The 22120-nt window shown below is 36.6% G+C and overlaps 1 protein-coding gene across 1 annotated transcript in view; it reads left to right on the forward strand.

The window, feature by feature from the left end:
- LOC129227954 (carboxypeptidase N subunit 2-like) overlaps positions 1-21003 on the forward strand; it is a 35771-nt gene extending 14768 nt beyond the window's left edge. The window contains exons 3-4 of the mRNA XM_054862579.1: positions 7028-7176; positions 20832-21003. Of these exons, the coding sequence (XP_054718554.1) occupies positions 7028-7176; positions 20832-20977 (295 nt within the window). The 3' untranslated portion in view covers positions 20978-21003. The remainder of the gene's footprint in view (positions 1-7027; positions 7177-20831) is intronic.
- The last annotated feature ends 1117 nt before the right edge of the window (positions 21004-22120 follow it).

Here is a 22120-nt window from a genome sequence, read left to right on the forward strand (position 1 = left end):
CTTCCATGCCAGCACATCACTTTCCCAGTTGAAAACTCTGCGCAATCCGAGAAAAGGAAGTCACCGATTTGTTTATTGGTAGAGTTGTTTCTACCATACAACACATGGTCCTCCCTCTCAATGTTACCAAATCAATGCGCAATCCGAGATAGGGAAGGATTGCATGTTGAGTTGTCTACTGGTACAGTTTTTTTGCCGTAACAATACGTGACTATATCAGAAGAAAAATTAATACACATTCCGAAAGCAGCATCTACACAGTTACGCATTAGGTAGTGATAAATGTCTGAAATGTTTCCGTAGAGCAGTTTCAATCCGAGAAATAGAAGTGTCGCAGGTTCTTTCAGACCGCGAACATCTCAATTAAGTAGGAAAATTATCTTGAGCCATCTTCTTTATCTTTATCTTTACTAATATTAAAGCTCCAAGTCCCTCTGTCTAAATGTCTGTAGGATGTCTGGATCTCTGTGACGCGCATAGCGCCTAAACCGTTCGGCCGATTTTCATGAAATCTTTACTAATAATAAAGCTCCAAGTCTCTCTGTCTAGATGTCTGTAGGATGTCTGGATCTCTGTGACGCGCATAGCGCCTAGACCGTTCGGCCGATTTTCATGAAATTTGGCACAAAGTTAGTTTGTAGCATGGGGGTGTGCACCTCGAAGCGATTTTTCGAAAATACGATTTTGTTCTTCTTCTATTTCAATTTTGCATAACATGGACGAGTAAATTACGAAATTATCATGACGTGGAATGGGAGAGCGAATAAACATAGCCAATTGGCGAGAAATTCGTTATCCATTATTTATAAATATACAGGCGAACCGAATGACCTTTTAATTTTCAACTACGGGCAAAGCCGTGTGGGTACCACTAATTACTAATAATGAAGCTGAAAGTCTCTCTGTCCGGATCTCTCTCTGTCTGTCAGGATCTCTGTGACGCGCATAGCGCCAAGACCGTTCGGCCGATTTTCATGAAATTTGGCTCAGAATTAGTTTGTAGCATGGGGGTGTGCACCTCGAAGCAATTTTTCAAAAATTCGATTTTGTTCTTTTTCTATTCCAATTTTAAGAACGTTTTCCCGAGCAAAATTATTATAAGATGGACGAGTAAATTACTAAGTCATCAAAATTTAAAAGCGTAGCATGGGAAAGCTAATTGGCGAGAAATTCACCATTCATTATTTGTAAATATACAGGCGAACCAAAAGACCATTTATTTTCTACTACGGGCAAAGTCGTGCGAGTGCCACTAGTGTTAAAATAAAACTGTTTATTCATTATGGACATTGTGCAATTGGACTAATAATTGTGCAATTAGACTAAAAAATAACTAAAAGAATAAAAGCCGCGCATTTCTGCTGACAGACAAGCATACGAGAGAGAACGAGTACTGTCGAGACCAGAGGGTTGCCAGGGAGCACTCCAGCTCCGGGACCCTGGTATGATGTATGTGGGTCATTCTTCAAAAAGTGTAACTTTTCAATCACACGTCTTTTAAAGTAAAAACTTTTAGGAACAGTTCATTTAACAATGCTTTTTAATTTCATCAAAACTATATCGATTTGAAACTGCCAACAATTTTTTTAATAATAATTTTTATTTTAGTATATTTTTGGTTCACAACGTTTTTTAATTCTCACCTCCTTGGCGTGTCACACATCTTATGTGATTGTTTTTGTTGCTTAATAACTTGTTTAATTAAAAGTATATACTTATTTATTTATTATTTCTTTCACAAGTGTCTCAAATACTAATTGCTTAAGTGTATTTAATTGTTAAATATTGTGTATTAGTTCGTTTTAGTAGGATGAGGAGTCATGTCACAGAATGAATTCTCACCTCCGTTACCTAAACACAAAATGCCAGTCTTCATTATCACGTGGGAGTAATGACGTCAAATTTTATTTTCCATGATACAACGGAGCTACCTTGTTTATTTTCAGCTATAAAGAAGTTTTAAGATTTTTGTCGAAAAACAAGATGGATTTTGTTTTGGAAACAAAGTGCGGTTATAGTGAATTCTCACCTCCGTGAACTTGAATTTCAGGGATGTAAATAAATGTAAAAAAAGAAGTGAACATGTTTTTATATGATTAACGTGTGCAGATTGTAGCAACGAAGAAAAAAATATTTCCCTGAAAAATGTATCCATCAATGGAAAATTCCTCACCTCCGTGACAGACCTTATCAATGTCATTATTTCTCAGGTGACAATAAATGAGGGAGGGGAAATACATCAATATTAGACATTCTACCAAAATTATAAACTGCCAGTATATTCTCAAATTTACTATTTTTAACACACATTTGAACTAAAAGGATAACTATTATTTAAGCCGTACTTTAATTAAGAGAGCTTAGTGCTAGATTCCCACCAATCATTAAAATAGCTCATTGTTTGCATAATTAACAAAATTACTACTTCGATTGTAAATTGGCCTCGATTTTTAAACGTTAAAGTTTTTTTTTTTTTTTTTCCGCGAACAAGACATTTTCTTTTTTTTTTTTATTTATGAGTAAAATATTTGCAACTTAGCTGGGCCATTGTTTATGGTTACTTCTAGTAGATAAAACTTTCATGTAAGAATGAAAAAAAAAAAAAAGTTTCGAAATTGAAAAATATTAGCTTTCAAAAGTTACATTTTCTGGAAAATGACCCAAGAAGAGCAAAAGAAAGAAATTCTGATGCCAATGGGGTGGTTTCCATCAGTCAAAAGTACTACTTTTAGTCACTGAAATTGATAGAATAAGCAAAAAAAAAAAAAAAAACATGGACCCAAAAAATACTTTTATTTTCCCAACAGTTATTTCTTAATTAATTTTTTTAAATGTCCGATTCTTCAAACAAGGCGTGGTCTTGATGACGTCACAAATGATGCACTCTGACGCCTCTTTCTACCGCATTTCCACGTTATGATAATCAAGAAGCGAATTACAATTGCACTCTACGCTTGCTATCAGCCCTATCGTTGCCAATACACGTGAGTAAAGATGCGAATTAAATATTTTGTTCTGTGAATGGCAACATTGAATGGCATTTCATCATTTGTGATGTCACACGACAGAAGTGTAAACAATAAAAACGCGCCTATTAGAGTAATTTTTTAAAAATATTCAACTTAAATAAATTATTTAAAAAATGGTCAGATCCTATGTTTTTAAGCATGCTCTTTCAGAAAAAAATACTTTTAAAATTTTGGAAACGACCCCATTCGGGCTGATTAAATTAAGTTTCTTGAAAGTTTTTGTCTGTCATAAAATTCATAGCTGCGTAATCATTTTACACAAATAGCTGCATACAACTAAGAGTTACTTACCTGAACAAAACTAATTTCGTCCCACAATTTCAAAACATAGATTCTTTTTGAATTCAATCATGGCCCCACTCAATGGCCACTCAGTGGGGCAATGATTCAATAATTGATAATCATTAGTTTCAAAGCTTACTAACATTTGAAAACTAAGAAAAACCTTGAAAAACTCTTCTGTTGCACTTTCTATTAATTCATTAATTTGATAAATGGCCAAATGTAGGAATATTGTTTTCCTTAATGCTCTGGGCAAAGCGATAGAGGCACGTTGCAACCATCCAGTACAATTATGTATGCTTGTGCCTTTGCACTATTTAGAACCTGAAACATAGAATAAGCAACGACACGTCCGCCATCTTGGGGCTAAACGCTAAACGATGCTTTCTTTCGAAGTCTACTATGATGAAGTAGCGTGTTTTGCTTCTTGATTGGGGTGCTTCTAAGTTTCTGGTTAATAAGAAAGCACAATCAAGAAGCAAAACACGCTACTTCATCATAGCAAACACGGAAAGAAAGCGGCATTTAGCCCCAAGATGGTGGACGTGTCGTTGCTTATTCTATGTTTCAGGAAGTTCTATCATTCACTATGAAAGACAGCACGCTATAAACGCACAGAACGTAGACTTTGTACTCAAGCGAATGCTTCCACAACAGTTTCAGTTTACACTCCACAAGAATACTGGACTTTGGTCGTCCCGTATCGAAGTTCTCCTTGACGCGGGGCAGTGTCTCAAAACATGGGACTGTCCCTTAAAATCCGGGACGTTTGGATACCCTGGCCGTGAATAAAATGTATTCATCATTTGTGAGTGTTTTAGCAAAAATTTGGTTTCACCACCCCCATGAATAAAGTCTCAGGAATTTAAAACCACAGAACTCAAATGGCACTAGTCTTTAATTTAGCACAATGGTAGAAAGAATGTACAAAAGAGTATAGTTAAAGTTAAGAAACAAACAACCCACAGAAATAATAATTCTCATATCATAACAAAGTAAAAATTATTTTTCTACGTGAAAAAAATAAAAAAAAAATAATTTGAATTCTGAAATTTTGAATTGAAGTTATGTTTTTCGCAATCATGAACTGAGACAGGACCCTACTCATTGGAGTTATTCTTTCTAGAAACAGCTTCTGTTCCCCCCCCCCCCCCCAAGCCTGCCTCTCCTCCTGGACGGTTACATGTGCATAGTTGTGTGTGTAAGTGTGTAGGCTTGTGTGTGTGCGTAGACCTGTATGTATGCACGTAGGCGTGTGTGTGAGTGTGAGCGTGTGTGTGTATAGGACATGGACGCCTCCTACCAGGAGAAGCGGATAGCTCAGGACCGGAGCAGCCGCGCCGCGCCGCCTGGAGAATGTGATCTACGTTGGGCGGTGGTGCTGCAGAGGCTTCTGGTCCAAGCTGAAAAAGGCACGGAACATCAAAAACGGTCAAATGAGAACAATAAGCAATCGTGATTGCTCAAAGAAAAAAAAAATAGGATGTGTGTAGTATTGCTTTTAGAATGACGGAAATATGCAGCCCTTTTCGAATGTTCTAGAGATATCGGTGCTAAATACTGTAAAATGTAGAAATACAATGTGTCCCAATGCTATCCAAAGTAAACTTAGCATTTAGTACTAAATCAAAGTCGATATTTCTTCATAAAACAAACATTTACATCACATAAAATTTTTTTTTTACTTATATTTTTCGAAAACGTGCAAAACATTTGTATTTTTATTGCCAAAACAAGAGTTTGACGACCAATTCATCTGGAACAACAACATTATCTACAGATAAGACATGACAGTAAGTTGTTTTGAAATTTTTCTTCTCTATCGTTAATACCATTAAATGTATCTTAAAACATGAAATAATCCTGGAGAAATGAGCTATTGAACAAATAATTGGCACATCGGGACCCGTGAATATGAAAAACCCGTTTCAGAAACACCTTATTCAAAACCAATTTCAGAAGCAATAAAATGTCAAACTAATTCCTGCTAAAAATACGTTAAGGCTCTTGATTTAATTTTTTTTCTTTAGAAAAAATAATGATAGAAATGAAATTTTTACTTAATATAGCTAAATTGAATTTATATTTCAATTATTTATTCCCTACGTGATAAGCATTAGGAAAGACCATGACTAACTGCTGAGTAAATCAAAGCAAAGTATCAGCAGTTAGTTTACATTGTTAAAAAAAAAAAAAAAAAATCCGAAACGTCACTGATTATTTCCGAGTAGGGTTTCGGGATTTCCGGGTTTCCGGGTTTTTTTCCCGGGTTTACACCCGTTGCTAGTGAAAAACAACTTTTTTTTTGCAATCACGTTTCCTGAATCGAAACAAGTTTCCTAAATGACAATTTCATACTTCGGTGAGAAACAGTTGTTTAGCTACCACTGTAAAAATAATTTTGATTTCTTTATTAGGTGTTTCTTTTTTTGCTTCATAACAGGTTCGTCAGATTACCTGAGCTGCAGTCAAATGTGAAATGGTAGTATAGGGATATTGTAGCTTAGAAGGAATTACTAGCAGAGTTCAGTCTTAGCTTCGGCAATATTTCCTCTAGGCACCTTCCTGGTAGTTTAGGAAGGTGCCATAAGTTTTCGCACCAGATTCCTGAGTTTTAGTCCAGAAACATGACTTACTTTGATTGGGAAGGTTTCTGAATTTTTCAGAATAACTTCAGGCTTATTTTAGGAAGGTGACGAACATTTAGCGGGAAACTTTCCTGGTTTTGTAAGAACAAAAGGCACACTAGCTGCCCATTATTTTCCAGGAACGTTTCGATTTTTTTTTTACAATGTACCTTGACCGATTATTAGAAATACAACATTCAACGCAAATTATTTTGCGTTGAATGTTATATATCTAATGAACTAACAAAAAGTATTTTGCAACATTCAACAGAAATTCTTTTGCATTGAATGTAACAAAATACGTAATTTGTCCAATAAATACGCGAACTAAGGTCATAAAAGAAACTTATTTTGCAAAAATTTAGTCCAGATCGATTTTGTTACTTTGAAAGTACTCTCCATTCGTTGCTATGCACTTATCCCATCTTATTTTTCATTCTTTAAAGCACACTTGGAAGTCCTCAGCAGTTAGGCTCTTTAGTTGTCTTGTCGTTTCTCACTTTATTAAGTCCAAATCTTCCCAGTGATGTAACCTCATCCCAATTTTGCATTTTGGGAATAGGAAAAAGCCAAAGGGTGCGAGATCTGGCGAATAATGAGAATGATCAAGGATGATGATTGAATTTTTTGCCAGACACTGGCGAACAACCAATGCTGAATGTGCGGGTGCATTGTCATGGTGAAGGATCCATTCATCGCCTTGAGTCAAATTTGGTCGCCTACGATCTCTTATACGCTTGAGAACCGTTGCTTCGTGATTTAACCAAAATCCATTTTCGACGAACAGTAAAAACAAGGACAGCAGAAACTAACATAACTTGCAACATATGCGCAGTTTGGCGATCTGCCAAGCACTGACAGCTCATTGGGTGTCAAGCAACTACCGCTGAAGCAGTTAGCAGAAATACAATACGCGTCATGGCCGTTAGATTGCATGAGTTCGCGTATTTATTGGACAGATTACGTACTTATTGTTTGGCTTTTGAAATGTCAATTGGTTACCCGTATAACTTCTACTTACTGTTTCAGCCAGCTGCAATACTACTGTTTGGCTGCATGTCACTAAGATTCTTCCAATTCTCCTTGCAGTAGTAACAAGATTGAAAGCATCCCGGACGATCTCTTCAGTGAAATGCCAGCTTTGAAGACCATCATACTGAGAGGAAACCAAATTACGACGCTAAGCCAAGAAGCATTCAGACCCGTTTGGTCAAATCTAAAGACATTTGATTTTCTTGGTACGTAATCACTTCAACGTTGTAGTTCAAGCTCTGAATTCAAAACAGACAAAAAAAAAAAAAAAAAAAAATTGAATTTTGACATCTTGAATTCAAATTATGTTTTTCGCAATCACGAGTGTGTGTATGTAGGCGTGTGTGTTTGTGTGTGGGGGGGTATGTGTGTGGGGGGGTATGTGTGTTTGTGTGTAGGGGGTATGTGTATGTGTGTGTAGGCATATGTGTTTGTGTCTGTGTGCAGGCATGAATGCGTGGGTAGTTGTGCGTATGTGTGTATGTATGTGTAGGTGTCTGTATGTATGCATGTGTATGTGTGTGTAGGCATATGTGTTTGTGTCTGTGTGCAGGCATGAATGTGTGGGTAGTTGTGTGTATGTGTGTATGTATGTGTAGGTGTCTGTATGTATGCATGTGTGTGTATGTGTATGTGTCTGTGTGTGTAGTTGTGTATGTATGCGCGTGTGTGTAGGACGTGGATGCAACCTGGAGACGCTTTTGCTATAGGAGCAGCATCGTGAGGAGCCCGTCGACGGTGATGGTGCGGAGAGTGGCGGTGGGAAAATAAAATGATAGGATGCCAAAAACAGTCAAGTGAAAGCAATAAGCAATCGTGATTGCTCAAAAAAAAGGGAGTGGGGGCTGAGTTCCAATTGCGTGTTGTTCCAATTGCCGTGGAATTTTCGTATTTGCTACGAAAATCAGTCAAATGCAAATTCAAATAACTAAGGCTTCATTCACAAAAGGCAACTAAGTTGAGTCAACTTACGAACGTACGATTTTCAAGGTGTGTATCCAGGTAGAAAAGGGAAGAAATCCCCTCGCATCCTTCATACGACAGTCAACTCATCGGGCACACCAGGCACATGTACCGCTGCCGTTCTCATCCCGATGAGTGAATTTTTTTCGAGCAATCACGACTACTTATTGTTTTCATTTGACCGCTCTTGACGTTTAGTTCCTTTTTCAGCTTGAACCAGGGGCCTCTGCAGCACCACGGCCCATTGGCCTCTGCAGGCGTGTCTCCTCAGGTTCTGAGCACTGTCCCCCGGAATCTGCTTCTCCTGGTCAGTGGCGTCCATGTTCTACACACACGCATGCTCATACATACACACTCATACACATGCCCAGGGGCGAGCACAGAAATTTTGGGGTCCGTCATAAATTAATTTTCTCCCCCTCCGTATTGTTTACTTCTATATTTCACGCCTAGTTTTTAAAATATTGGGCCGCCTTCAGGCTTGGACCCGGGACAACAGGTGTCCCTTCTCCCCATTCCCCCTGTGCATGCTTCTGCACACGCCTACATACAGGTCTACACTCACACACAAGCCTACACATGCGCGCACGCGCGCATATACACACAAACTATACACAAGTAACCGCCCAGGAGGAGGAGCAGGCTTGAGGGGACAGGAGAGTTTTCTAGAAACAATAACTCCAATGAGTAGGGTCCTATCGCAACTCGTGATTGTGAAAAATATAATTTGAGTTCAAAATTTCAAAACAAATTCAAATTATTCAGTAAATTACCGCCCTACAGCCAGGGCTAAGGCAGAAATAAATCGCCAGCTCAGTCAATTCCAACCAAGAACTACAGTTTCGTGCTTATTAGCACTCATCAACCCGGCATAGGAGTGACTGAGTTGGAGGTGGAAAACCTCTTAAGGAAGCCTAGAGTGCCAAACAAACTGGTAGCTAATACAGAATTAGCACTGACCAGACGAGCGACCTAAACAATGGTTCGGTTCAACTCGAATATTGAAGGCAAAGCAGGTATATTCAGTAAGTTACCGCCCGGCTGATGAGTGCTTATAAGCACGAAACTGCAGTCCTCAGCTCGAATTGACGGATCAGGCGGTGTATTTCATGTACTTCTGCCTTAGCCCTGGCTATAGGGCGGTAACTTACTCGCCTTGCCTTCAATCTTCGAGTTGATCCGAACAATTGTTTCGGTCGTTCGTGTGGTCAGTGCTAATTTTGTATTAGCTACCAGTTTGTTCGGCTGGAGTTGATTGAGCGGGCGGTGTATTCCGTTTAAATTCAAATTAATTTTAGTTCTGAGAAACAAAAATTTTGATTGAAAAGTCACGCCTTGTGGTATGTTACATTTCTGCCCCAAGCCCTTCAACCCCCGTGTGAAAAACATGATGTGCCTTAATCTAAGCCACAAACAGACATCGTTCGGCCTTGCGGTTTTTTTTTTTTTTTTTTAAATTCAACTCTTCGTGATATTGCCGAGCGTTCGCTCTCCACACGAGAACATTAGTTGAGTGAACTCTGTTCAGTTTCAACAACGTTGTGGAACAGCTGCTCGAATAAATTTGGCGTACTAGAAAAAAGGTTGATCCAACTGAGTTGCCTCGTGGGGAGACGACGAAAAGCGTCAGTCAAGACGTTTGCAAACAACTTTTTTGAAAAGTTGATTCAACTAATCGCGTCATGTGTAGGGGAATTAATGTTTAAAATAACTTGGACCTACCGATATTAAAGTCAAATTTTAAATGTTGCGAAATCCACACAGTACACCTCGTTTATCCGGAATAACTGGGAAATAACTGGGACTATAAGGTACTGTAAGAAAATCCCGAAAGGTTACTGATAATTTAAGTGAAACGTCTCACGATTTCAAAGGTTTTTATACACTTCCTTGAAATCTAAGTACAGTCGGACCTCTATATATCGAAGTAGCAAATTGCCGGAAAAAAATTCGATATATAGAAATTTCGATATATAGAAACGATCTTATTTTATCCTAAAAATCTCCTAAACCATTAAAATTAAAGCTAATTTTCGTGTATGAAACCTAATTTCTAATTGATACGAGCATCGGATTAAATGAAAGTTAATAATTAAACAAATAACATAAATTACATTTTTGTGCCATTATACATCTTCACTCTTCGGCAATTCAACTTGATCCGCAACATTAGGGGATTTTCGTTTTGACAAATCGAGAGAAAAGTAAAAAATTAATCTACTTAACTTGAATGATTTTTACTGCAGCTAAAACGACTAGGAACGATAATCAACAGACAAAAGGGATGACTTGAAATTGATTTTACAATGTCACTGGTTACAACTAAGATATTTGAAATAAACTTGAGGGAATTTAAGAATTCTAGAACAAAACAACGACCTATCTACACGCCCCTCAACCTTATGAGATTCCTTATGAGTTTCGTAGCAACCTTTAGTGAACATAATTTTCTCCCCTAACCTTTATTTCTCATGAGACAAACAGTCTAAAGAAGAAAAAAATCTACAAATGTCTCGAAAAAAAAATCGATCTATAGAGATTTTTTCGATATATAGAAACAATTTTTCTATGTAATGAACATAGAAATTTGCTGGGATTTCGATGTAAGATAGAAAATTTTGATATGTGGAAGTTTGATATATGGAGGTTCGACTGTAGTTTCGGCAAAACGTTTTCTCAATTGCTTCAAGTGGCACGAATGCTCACTTCTCACTGTTGTGAAAAAAATATTTTTAGCTTCCAGTTTAAACTTTAACTGATCGTATTTATTAAGTGTATCGGTTCTAATTCGATAATGGCATGATCAGATTGACTACACTTTCAATGAGAGTAAATGAGTCTCTGGTTTTCGCAGCTTTGTAATAATTAAAGCCACTATACGAGGGGAGTTGACTGATCCAACATTTTGGTTCCAAAATTGTCGGAGTACAAAATTAGTGTGTAAAAAAAGCTCGTTGCAGGAAGCTGGAGCTCAAGCTTTAGATGGTGTTAGCTGGTTGATGTTTAATGATTTGAATCTGTAAATGAAAAAGATTTAATTAACACAAATTAAAAACGAATGAGGTGTGAAAAAGAGGTTAAGAACAGTAAACATTTCCCGATATACTTCTGTTGAATTTGTGAACTAAATTATCTCTCTAGATTTACCTTAAGTGACATTTTACTCAACTTAAACCCAATTGTTTTATTATATAAAAACCAACGAATATTATAACGTATTTATCAATGCAAGAAACAAGGTAGGATCCAAACCTGTCTTGGAACAAAAATATCGGACTAGTCGACCTGTCCTATTCAAGAGACTCTAGTAAGAGTTACAGGCGAGTTAGATTCTTGCTACTTGCTTGCAGTTCTCTCTCCGCTTTGGCCATGTTTGAAATGATGCTTTTGGAGCTTTCTTGGTAAATCAGGGAGATGCCAAGCTATATAAAACCTATATAAAACCTACCTTAGTTTTCTCTGAAGGTTCCCGAGACGCGATTGGCTTTAACCGGGGAGGCTTCCGAATTCTACAGAAAAAATCCCAGATAATTTCAGGAAGTGAACTGAACTTTAGCGTCATTTTTTTAATATATAGAGAAATTTTGGCAATTTCACCAAAAACTCAAATATTGAAATATTTGCTATCATTAGGTGCCTACTTTGAGTGATTTTGCTGAATAAATCCAAAATTGTCATATAATGAACTAGCGGCCCGTCCCGACCTTGTTCGGGTTAAAAAGCGATTTTTTTTAAAAAATATTATTCAGGTACTTTTAATTTAAAATTTAACAGTAAGCAACATTTTTTGTTTTGTTTTCATGAGGTTTAAAACAAATTGATTTACCTCATTTCCTGATCAAGAGAGACCAACACATAATTCCCACTGAGCAATATAATCTTCCCGTACGTAACGTACATAAGAACTTTTCAATGTGAGTTGTAATCACTTAGGCCCTGTTTATGCAGCTGGATTCAACCCAGCGTCAACCCGGATTCGCGGAATAAGGCCGTTTTATGCATCCAACCCGGTTTCAAGCCGCGTTCAATGCAGGAGGGAATTCCCTCCACCTACATTGAAGGATTATTGGCGGATTTTTCCCACAAGAAGTACCATTAAAAGTAATTACTGGGGATAAAGTTCTGTATATGAGTTTCGTCAATAAAAATTTTATTTTTAAATGAAATTGAAAACCAAAATAAATTAATAAAAATAAATCAATTTGAAACAATTTTTTCAGAAATAATGTATAATAAAAGCATATTTCGGAACAGTTGTGAAAATTTTGGAGGGGGTTGGAATCCTAAAAACCCACCCCTTAAGTGCGGCCATGATATTGACAATCACAAAAGGCAAAAATTTCAATTTAGAAATGGATTTAGAAGATCCAGACATATTTTTACACAATTTACTGATTAATGATAGTTCTCACAATGCTGATCCCCAGTCGAAATTAGTAAAAGCTATTGCATTTGTCAGAAGCTATTTTTGATTAAATTTATGAAATTCAAGTAATAAATTAAAAAGACGAAATAATAGGATTCATATTGAAGTATAATATTATTCACAGTGTAGTTGTGATAAGTAATTAACCCATTATGCTCCAAATTATTTTCAGAAAAGTTCTGCAATATGCTTTTTAATGCTCAATTTAACTATAAAAAAGACACACACAAAAAAAAAAGGATATTGTACAATGATGGGAACGTCAGCACATGGACTGATGGGAACGTAAAGGAGAATCCACGATTTGACAAAAACGGGTCTTCCGATCAACCCGGCTGCAATCCCCCTTTTATCCACCTTCCGCTTCAACCCGGGGTGAAGCCGGAGTGTGCATAAACAGGGCCCCAAATTGGAAAAGGAATATGAGCCAACTGATCTGCTGCAGGTGATGGAAGAACAACACTCTTAGAATAAATCATATTATTCCGTATTGATTTTAATTGCGGTTTAACTCCATTTCATAGGTTATGCAAATTAAAGTTGCGCAATAAAATTATTGGGATATTGCCTTTAATTTTAAAAGAATGAAGAAAAGTCCTGGGGAGTTAAAGTAGTTAAGGAATTCTTTTTGATGATGCACAGCGTTGGTGGCAAAAACTATAGCCCACTCGCGATGTAAATTTTTTGGCAGTCTTGGTTTCAAGATTTACATTGAGGATCAAATCATTCACAGAGAATTTCCCATCTCATCTATTTTGATAAGACACCTTTTTCCAGTTATATTTACTTACTTGTCATAAAAGACTCTTGTAATGCATACCATCATTTCCTATATCCCTCTTATAGTTAGTTGTTCTTGAGATACATAGATTGTAAAGGGGACGACTTTAATTAGACTTAAAGGATGACTTTAATTAGACTTGAAGGATATCTGTACGCGTTCCTCTAGGGTAGCACAGAAAGAGTTTGGTGAAAGTCACCGTCAAATGCGAAGGTGACACCTCTAATATTTTGTCTGAAATTATATGACCTTTTAAGGTTCTATTTACGCCTTCAATACCCAAACAGTGGCTCATCGAACATTCGTCCTACATTATGAAACACCCTTTTGAAAGAATTCTCCCAACTGTTCGTTTTTTCTTGTGGAACACACAGATCTTATTGAAGGAGATTTTCAAAGTAATTAAATGTAGAATGGTCAGTTTTTCCATCAAAGTGAAATCCTGGCACTTCCTTGAAAAACCATTGAAAAATCTTATTGATCGAGCTTTGGCTAGCGTTGAATTTATTAAGTTTTTCCATTTCCAGCGGGAATGCCGATAAACATTAATTTGCGTTTCTGATTTTCATGTGCCAATCTTTTTTTAAAAGATTGTTTTCGTTGATTCCCTGCGGCGATGGCAAACCTAAGTCTCTTATTGAGTTTCCACTTCATTGACAAATTTTGCTTTTATTTAAATTAGGTTTTGGTTTATATCGTTTAACCTTAAACGACAATCATAATATTTCTGCTGACGATCTCCTTGAAATATGTTGTCTTAGAAATATTTTTTAAATGTTTGCCATAAAGCAATATAATCTAAAAGTTGACATAAAAGTTTAAGTAGTTTCTAACAATTCTCTGTGTTTAGGAGCGGAGTAAGACAGTTACATGTATCAGATAAGGTTAGTTACTAAGTTTGTCGTCGTCTGGAAATATGTTAGACCAGGAAAAAGTTCTAAATAAATTCTTAACTGACAAAATTCTAATAGGCTAGTAGGAAGAATATTGTACATTCTACGGAGAGTTCAGTCTTTCTCAATCCTGGGATGTTTTGCAACCTCTTGTACTCGTTTTCTTCGATCTCTACTTCACATACCTCTACTTTTTTCCTTGGCAATTTCCTTCTATTAGTATGTTTGTGACCCATATTGTTTAATTATATCGTTTGAAATGCTTAAATGCGGTCATCAAAAAGAATATTTCTCCAAATAATTTATATATATTTTTTCCTCTTCTTGTTCAATTTCATTCCTACAGAATGTTCTTTGTTCGTTATTGTTTGAGCTCATAGCTTTGAATGTACGGTAATTATGTGCAATTACTCTTTGAGTTGATAGTTTTCTAAACTAAATGTACTTAAGTGAATTTATTAGCAGATGTTTCTTATTTCGGTTTTTAGTATGAATAAAACCTTCAAGAATAATAGCACGAAATGCACGCGAAATGACAACTTTTAGAAACAAGCATTTTTATAGTCTCTCTGCACTACTTCAATTCAAGAAATAATTTAGCCAAAGCGATTCTCAGTTATTATTCGTTTAAATAAATTTAGAAGTATAAACATTCTTTGACTGTAAATGGTTTGCAATGTCCAAGGCTAGTAGAACGCTATACACCAAATCCTCTGCGGCCACAAACACATGTAAAGGCTTTAGCGGGTCTTACTCTTGGTATGGTGTTTCCTTCCGCCTGCATTTAGTTGAAAGAGGACCTTCACCCGCTTTTTCATTACCAATGCGGGACAATCGGCTGGGTGTTTCTACGTGTATAAGAACAAAGCAGTACGAAACGTAAACTGGTAGCGAAGACTATTGGTTTAAAAATTAGTATAAATACATTTTTGCATTATTAATAGCCTATGTCACTCAGTAGGATCGCACGTTTCATGTAGTGAAAGAATTTTTCAAATAGCTTCAGTGCACTGTAAAAAAATTCCGAAACGTTACTGGTTATTTCCGCGGAACGTCTCGGAATTTCCCACGTTTTCACCTATTTCCCCGTAAAAACAAGTATCATCACAAAAAAGTTTCCTGAATCGCTACAAGTTGCACTCGTGCAGACTTTTCACTGTTGTGGAAAATATTTTTAGCAACCAGTTTAAAAATTGAATGAGCGTGTTTATTCAGTGTATCGGCCTAAGGTTGCTTACGGCCTGTCCAGATTTACTAAGCGCCCAAAGAGGGCGAAAATGTCAATGGAGAGCGACAGTGTTACAAGGCAGAAGATATGCTTTGTTCCTCTCTTGCATAGCCCTGGCCTTGGGCGCTCTGGTTTTTATGGAGCCTTGGTAAATTAGGAAGATTCTAATCAATTACGCTAAACCAACGTAATTTTTCTAAAAGGTTTTAGAGACATGACTGGCTTTAACAGGGCAGATTTCGAGCGTCTCCATAAGGTTTCAAGGTTAATTTCGGAAAGGTTACTGACTTTTAGCGGAAAGCGTTCCTGATTTTTCCAAGCTATCTTACTGGAAGAAATTAGGCACATCAGCTGCCCATTATTTTCCAGAAACGTTTCTGAATCGTTTTTAGTGTGTGGTTCCGGAGATTACCTCAAACATATAAACATACAAAAATTCGCTCTCTCTCTTTATAATATCTTAATATATAAAAATCAATGTCCTGAGATAATATATATACATATATATATACATATATATATCAACGCACAGCCGAAACCGCTGAAGCTTCAGACTTGAAATTTGGCAGGCATGTCCGCATGATTACGAAAGTAACCACTAAGAAAGGATTTTTCGAAATCTCAATTAGTTCGGGAGAAATTAATTAAAACCTCTTAATTTCTGAGAAATTAAAACCTGTCATTGAATTCAAATCCCTTATTTTCGAAGGCTTTCCTCCATTCAAATCATTATTCAGTACTTCATCTCAACTTTTGGTCGATAGCGAACTATAAATTTGATATTGTTTTTGTTTCTCACGGGTTCTTCGAGGCTTTTCTCAAGTCAAATCATAATGTTTCTGTCTATTGCTTTCATTTCTTCAAAACTAGAAACGAAGTTTTTAAGAACATCATCACAGGCGAACTATCCTTTTGAATTTAGAAGTGTACAGTTTCCTGTTAAAGTTTGCTTTGCAATAACCATTAATAAATCACAAGGACAGACATTAAAAGTAGCAGGGACCAATTTAAGAGAAGACTTTTTTTGCACATGGCCAATGTTATGTAGCTTTCTCCAAAGTCAGTTCATCAAGCAGCTTAATAATTTTAGCACCAGAAAAAAAAAAAACTAAAAATGTTGTATACAAAGAAGTTTTTGCTTAAACATAGGTATATCAATAAAATGTGGATGGCCTGTGTTTGCAAAAATAATCAATACTTTAAAAGGATCGTTAATAACAGTTAAAGATCGGTTAAGGACAAAGGCATATATGTAAGGAGTTCAGGGGTCACGGGATCCTCCCCAAATTAGAAAAAGTTATAGGTAATAAGTAATTATTATAGGGGATTTTCGAAACTAGGTGCACCAAGCACTGTTAACCCCTGCTAATTCCATTACCCGAGCAATGCCGGGTACGGGAATGCTAGTTAGTATATATTTGTGTAACGGTGCTGCTCTAGTATTATTTGATCTACTAGAAATTCGCCCGTCAAGATATGACAAGTGAAAAGTGCTTCTACATTTGAACGAAGCCATTACCTGTTTGGTAATAGTTTGAGCGTTGAAATTTTAACCCAAACTCCAGTGGATGAACCCTCAACTCCAGTAGATAGCGTTCATTGTTTCGTATCTTCATTGCCCTGAAATGGCACAGTCTTACCAGTAAAACAGTTTAATTACCGGATCCAGCTCAGCCTTGTTACAATAAACCTTTCCCTGCATTTTAAACAGTACCAAAACCATACTATCAATTTATCATGCCGTTACAGCAAGTTTCATTGTTGATGACGTCAGGAGCGTTAGTCGATCATTGGCTATTATATATATGAGGATAAGGAAGATATATCATTTGATACATTTCTGCCTTTGTTTGAAATTGTAAACGTCATAAACAGATAAACAGCTAAAATGTCTCGAAGAATGCTTTTTGTCCCCATTTCGGATGATTAATTAATTGATCAATAATAAGTAAAAGCCGATGATATAATTTACTTTAACAATTTAGTAACATAAATACACAATCTAAATTTAAGTCTATTAGCAATGGAATGGAGCGTAAACACACAAACACGCGTCATTGCAAAGCAGCTACAGCGGTCCAAAACCGATTAAAAGCGGCTAGAACCGGTTCAGAGAACTTCGAGTGCCGTATTTCGTACTTTAACGATCAAATAATCGTTATTCTGTCAAGTTATTTCATAAAATACTCAGTTATTCAATGAAAAAACTAATTTTATACACTAACGGTAACAGATAGCCTCTTCAATTTAGATATCAAAGAAGTCACATTTGTTTCTATAGTTTACTGCCTGAAATACCGACGTCACATCAGAAGAGATTTGAAAAATGATGCACTTGAGTCCTATAACAAACGAGCCATGCAAATGTCCATAAACTATTGTAATATTTTGACCCGACGCTTTGTTAGGAGACAGCACAATGCAGCGAACAGTCATGCAGCCGAACTCTGATCAATTCAGGAACTAAATTATTGTACACGCATTTGTAGTCGTTTGCTTAAAAAAAATTAAGAACTCCTGATTGAAATATAGATGCGGAATGATTTGAAGGACCATAATAAAAATGAAATAGATAATGTTCAATTTATTTTTACAAATGGGACATTTTTACGCATAGATTTTCGCTTTATTCCCGAAGCGTTGGCTTTAATTTTTTTTTTTTTTTAATGTTCAAGAGAGAAAAAAAGAACCATTTGCTCCCCGAACTAAAATTTTTGGGAGGACGTAAATTCTTAATTTCCCAAATGATGATAATTTTGCAGAATGGAAACCCGAATATCGCTGAGCGATGGTAATTTTGCCGAATGGAACTCAAAGTTTCTCCGAATGATAGTAGTTTTGCTGAACGGAACTCCAAATATTGCTGAATGATGTCCCAAGTTTCCCCGAATTACGATAGTTTTGCCGAATGGAACTCCAAATATTGCTTAATGATACCCCAAATTTCCCCGAATGACGATAATTTTACCAAATGGAACTTCAAACGTTTTGCCGAATGATGCCCCAAGTTTCCCCGAATGACGATAATTTTGCCGAACGGAACTCCAAGTATTGCTGAATGATACCCCAAATTTCCCCGAATGACGATAATTTTGCCAAATGGAACTCCAAATTTCGCCGAATGATAACTTTGTGAGTTCATAAACGGGTCCTGTGTAAATATTTTAAACATAGGTGTAGCATTAACTAGATTCAACTACGAGAAAACGGCTCCATGGACAACGAGCTCTTCTAGTTTAGACAGGCAAATGTCCGAAGAGCGCACGCGCGTGTCTTGGAGCATGCACACAACAATTTTCACTGTAAAAACGATTCCGAAACGTTCCTGGAAAATAATGGGCAGCTGATGTGCCCACTTTCTGCCAGTAACATATCTCGCAAAAACCAGGAAAGTTTTCCGCTAAAATTCAGTAACCTTCCTGAAAAAATCCAGAAATCTTTCCGTTCAAAGCCTTTGTGTCTCTACAGCTTGGCACCTTCCTGATTTATCAAGACAGTACCAAAAGCAGTACTGCAAGCATGGCCACAGCTAAGCTAAGCTAAGCTAAGCTAAGCTAGAATTGCAAGCAAGTATCAAGCATCTCACTTGCAATTCTGGCAAAGCTACGAAGTCCATACTTATTCGCTCCCTCTGGGAGTTTAATCAGCATGGACGAGCCGTAAGCGAACTGAAGCCGATGCACCTTATAAATACTCTCAGTTAATCTTTAAACTGGGAGCTAAAAATATTTTTTACAACAGAGAGAAGTCTGCATTCGTGCAACTTGTAGCCATTCAGGAAACTTTTTGTCAGTGATACTTGATTTTTCCAGGAAGTGGATAAAAACCATTGAAATCCCAAAAGTTTACACGGAAATAGTCAGTAATGTTTCTGAATTTTTTTACAGTGTTTGTGGAAGCCTGATAGGATGTAAGCAGCGTTGCATCCGCGTAGGCTACGCCTTTGCCCGTCTATTTGAAGTTTCGTTTGTTCAATGGCGGCCATTGACTTTCGCTACGGAGTTCTGCATCTGATTATTTTACATCTATGATTTTAAACCCAAGGCGTTTGCTTTTAATTTTAGGTGGGGAAACTGGGAGGCATATTTCAAGTCTGCATAGAAGCGGCTTGGAGCAACATTCGACTCTTTATCGATGTGAACATAACTTTTTAAAGGCTACAAATTTGATGCGGATAAACCACTGATCCGGATAAACGAAAGTCGAAAAATGAGGTTTTACTGTGTATGTGTCAAAAAAGTTTTTTTGCATTCAAGAAACAATGATACAAATCATTATTTTTTGAATGCAAAGACGTGTTTTACATAGTTGACACTTCATATCTGTACCCCAGAGCCAGAAGGACGTAAGTCACATTGTGATAACTATACAGGAGAGAGGGAAAACTTTTTTTCTGACGCATGCAAAGGAAGGGACGTGCGCTTTTTTAACTCTGGTAAACAATTGAAAAGGATCTTTTTAGAAAGAATTACGTTCACATAGCTCGATGTAGACTGCCGTGTGCAGGTAAAGGGCAGTAACTACAAATTTTTCATTTTTCATTTTCTTACATTTTTGTCATCTATTGTACATTATCTTTATTGTACAAGCTCGCTTGTTTGGTTTCCGCTGAAAAAAAGGCGCGAAAAAAACGTCTAATTCCAACATTTTCCTACTGTTAGTATTAAATCCACCACACATTTCTTCAAATATCTCGAAAACTCATTTCTGCAGATACTGCCGTTTACCTGCACACGGCAGTAGAATAGGCTTCTACATACAATGCACTAATAAACGGAAAATCGCCAACGTCTGTCAGGCTCTGAGGCACAGATATTATGATTCAAAATGAGTCCTTTTTTCGAATATACACCCAGTACAGATCAAAGATTAAAACTCCGAGAATAAAGTAAAAACCTGTACAGTTCAACCGCGTTTGTCCGGACTAATTGGGTCCAAAGACATTCCGTATAAGCGAAAATCCGAAGCATTAGGATAATGAGCAAAACACATTGTTATAAAAGCACACTTATCTTTTATCGGAGCAAAATTTTGAGTTTCATCCGATAAAATTATCATTACTCGGCAAAATTTGGATTCCTATTCTGCAAAATTTGGACTTTCATTCTGCTAAATTTAGGGTTCAATTCTGCAAAATATGAAGTTCCATTCCGCAAAATTTGAAGTTTCATCCGACAAAATTATCAACATTCGGAGAATTTTGAAGTTCCTTTCGGCAAAAATATCGTTTGGCGAAATTTGGAGAGTTTCATTCTACAAATTATTATCATTCGGAGAAATTTCGACTTTCATAGGCCAAATTTGAAGTTCCATTCGGAAAAATTTAAAATTTCCGCCTTCCCAAAAATTTAAGCTCGCCCGCCCTTCCTGTGTGTGTGTGACAAAAAATGAGAAATTAGCAAGAGTTGCGGGGCCCCAGTTAAAAATTGCCCCCCGTTACTCCTCCTAGGGCGGTGCACTTCACAGATTGGAAACTACTGGGTTACCGCATTTTTCTTTGCTTCACGGCAATAAAGATTTCAAATGTATTGTTTAAGTGTAAGTTTTTTTCATTTGTTCATAATTTCCAGAAACTCCTCTAAGATGCGACTGCCGGATATCGTGGATACTGAAGGAAAAGAAATTCCCATTGAACACAAGAGGAACTTGTGCAGAGCCGGACAGCTTGAAGGGCAAAAAACTAGTAGACTTGAAAACGGCTAATTTGGTTTGCTAAAAAGAAGATTTTTTACTAATAAAGTATTTTTTAATCAGAAACGTTACTATGTGTGTTAATTATGCAGTCCTAATTTTAATTTCCAGTGCACATCTCTCTATTTTTTAATTCACTTTTTTACTGGTATTGGCTCCTCACCATTTGCAGACCTAATGCATTATTTCTCAGACATTGCCAACCATCCTATTATGTGTTAAAACGTGGAAATTTTTCAAAAATCGTATAGTTTGCAAGCTAAAAGGCCCTTAATTAGCTAATCTTAGAGATCAGTACACTAAAAAAATTCCGAAACGTTACTGTGTATTTCTGGGTAACATTTCGATAATTTAATGGTTTTCATCCATTTCCTGGAAAAATCAAGTATCATTGTCGAAAAGTTTCCTGGCTTACTACAAGTTGCACGAATGCAGACTTCTCACTGTAGCGAAAATTAATTTTAGCTCCCAGTTTAAAGATTAACTGAGCATATTTATATAGTGTATCGGAGTCCATTCGAGCACGGCTCGTCCATGCTGATTAAACTTTCAAAAGAAGCGAATCAGTATGAACCAGGTTGCTTTGCAAGCGAGTAATACTTGCCTGCAATTTAGGCGTAGCTTTGGCTAAATTTGCGTTACTGCTTATGGAACTTCCTTATTAAACCAGGAAGGTTCCAAGCTATTATATTATACCTACTTAAGTTTACTCTAAAGTTCCAGAAACACGACTGGCTTTAAATGGGAAGATTTCTGCATTTTTCAGAAAGGTTACTGAATTTTAGCGGAAAACGTTCCTGGTTTTTGTAAGGTATCTTATTGGCAGAAATTGGGCACATCAGCTGCCCATTATTTTCCAGGAACGTTTCTGAACCGTTTTTACAGTGTAGGATTGCCTTTGGAAAGTAAGAATAAAAAATTATTTAAGGAGGCTGTTAGGCACTCCTTTTTTTTTCACTTTTAAATTTGATATTTCGTAATTTTGAGAGTAAAATATTCTGTTTCACACATTTATCAAGTTTCTCATGTAGTTACTTTTGAATTTTTTTCTCAGTAGGATATATCATATTTTCTCAAAGATACGAACTATTAAAAAAATAAGCCCTAACATGATTTTTATGGGTGCTTCTAACATAAGTCCTACTAATAAAACGTAGACGTAGAGTTA

The sequence above is a fragment of the Uloborus diversus genome, chromosome 8, assembly GCF_026930045.1.
Source record: "Uloborus diversus isolate 005 chromosome 8, Udiv.v.3.1, whole genome shotgun sequence".
Classification (NCBI taxonomy): domain Eukaryota; kingdom Metazoa; phylum Arthropoda; class Arachnida; order Araneae; family Uloboridae; genus Uloborus; species Uloborus diversus.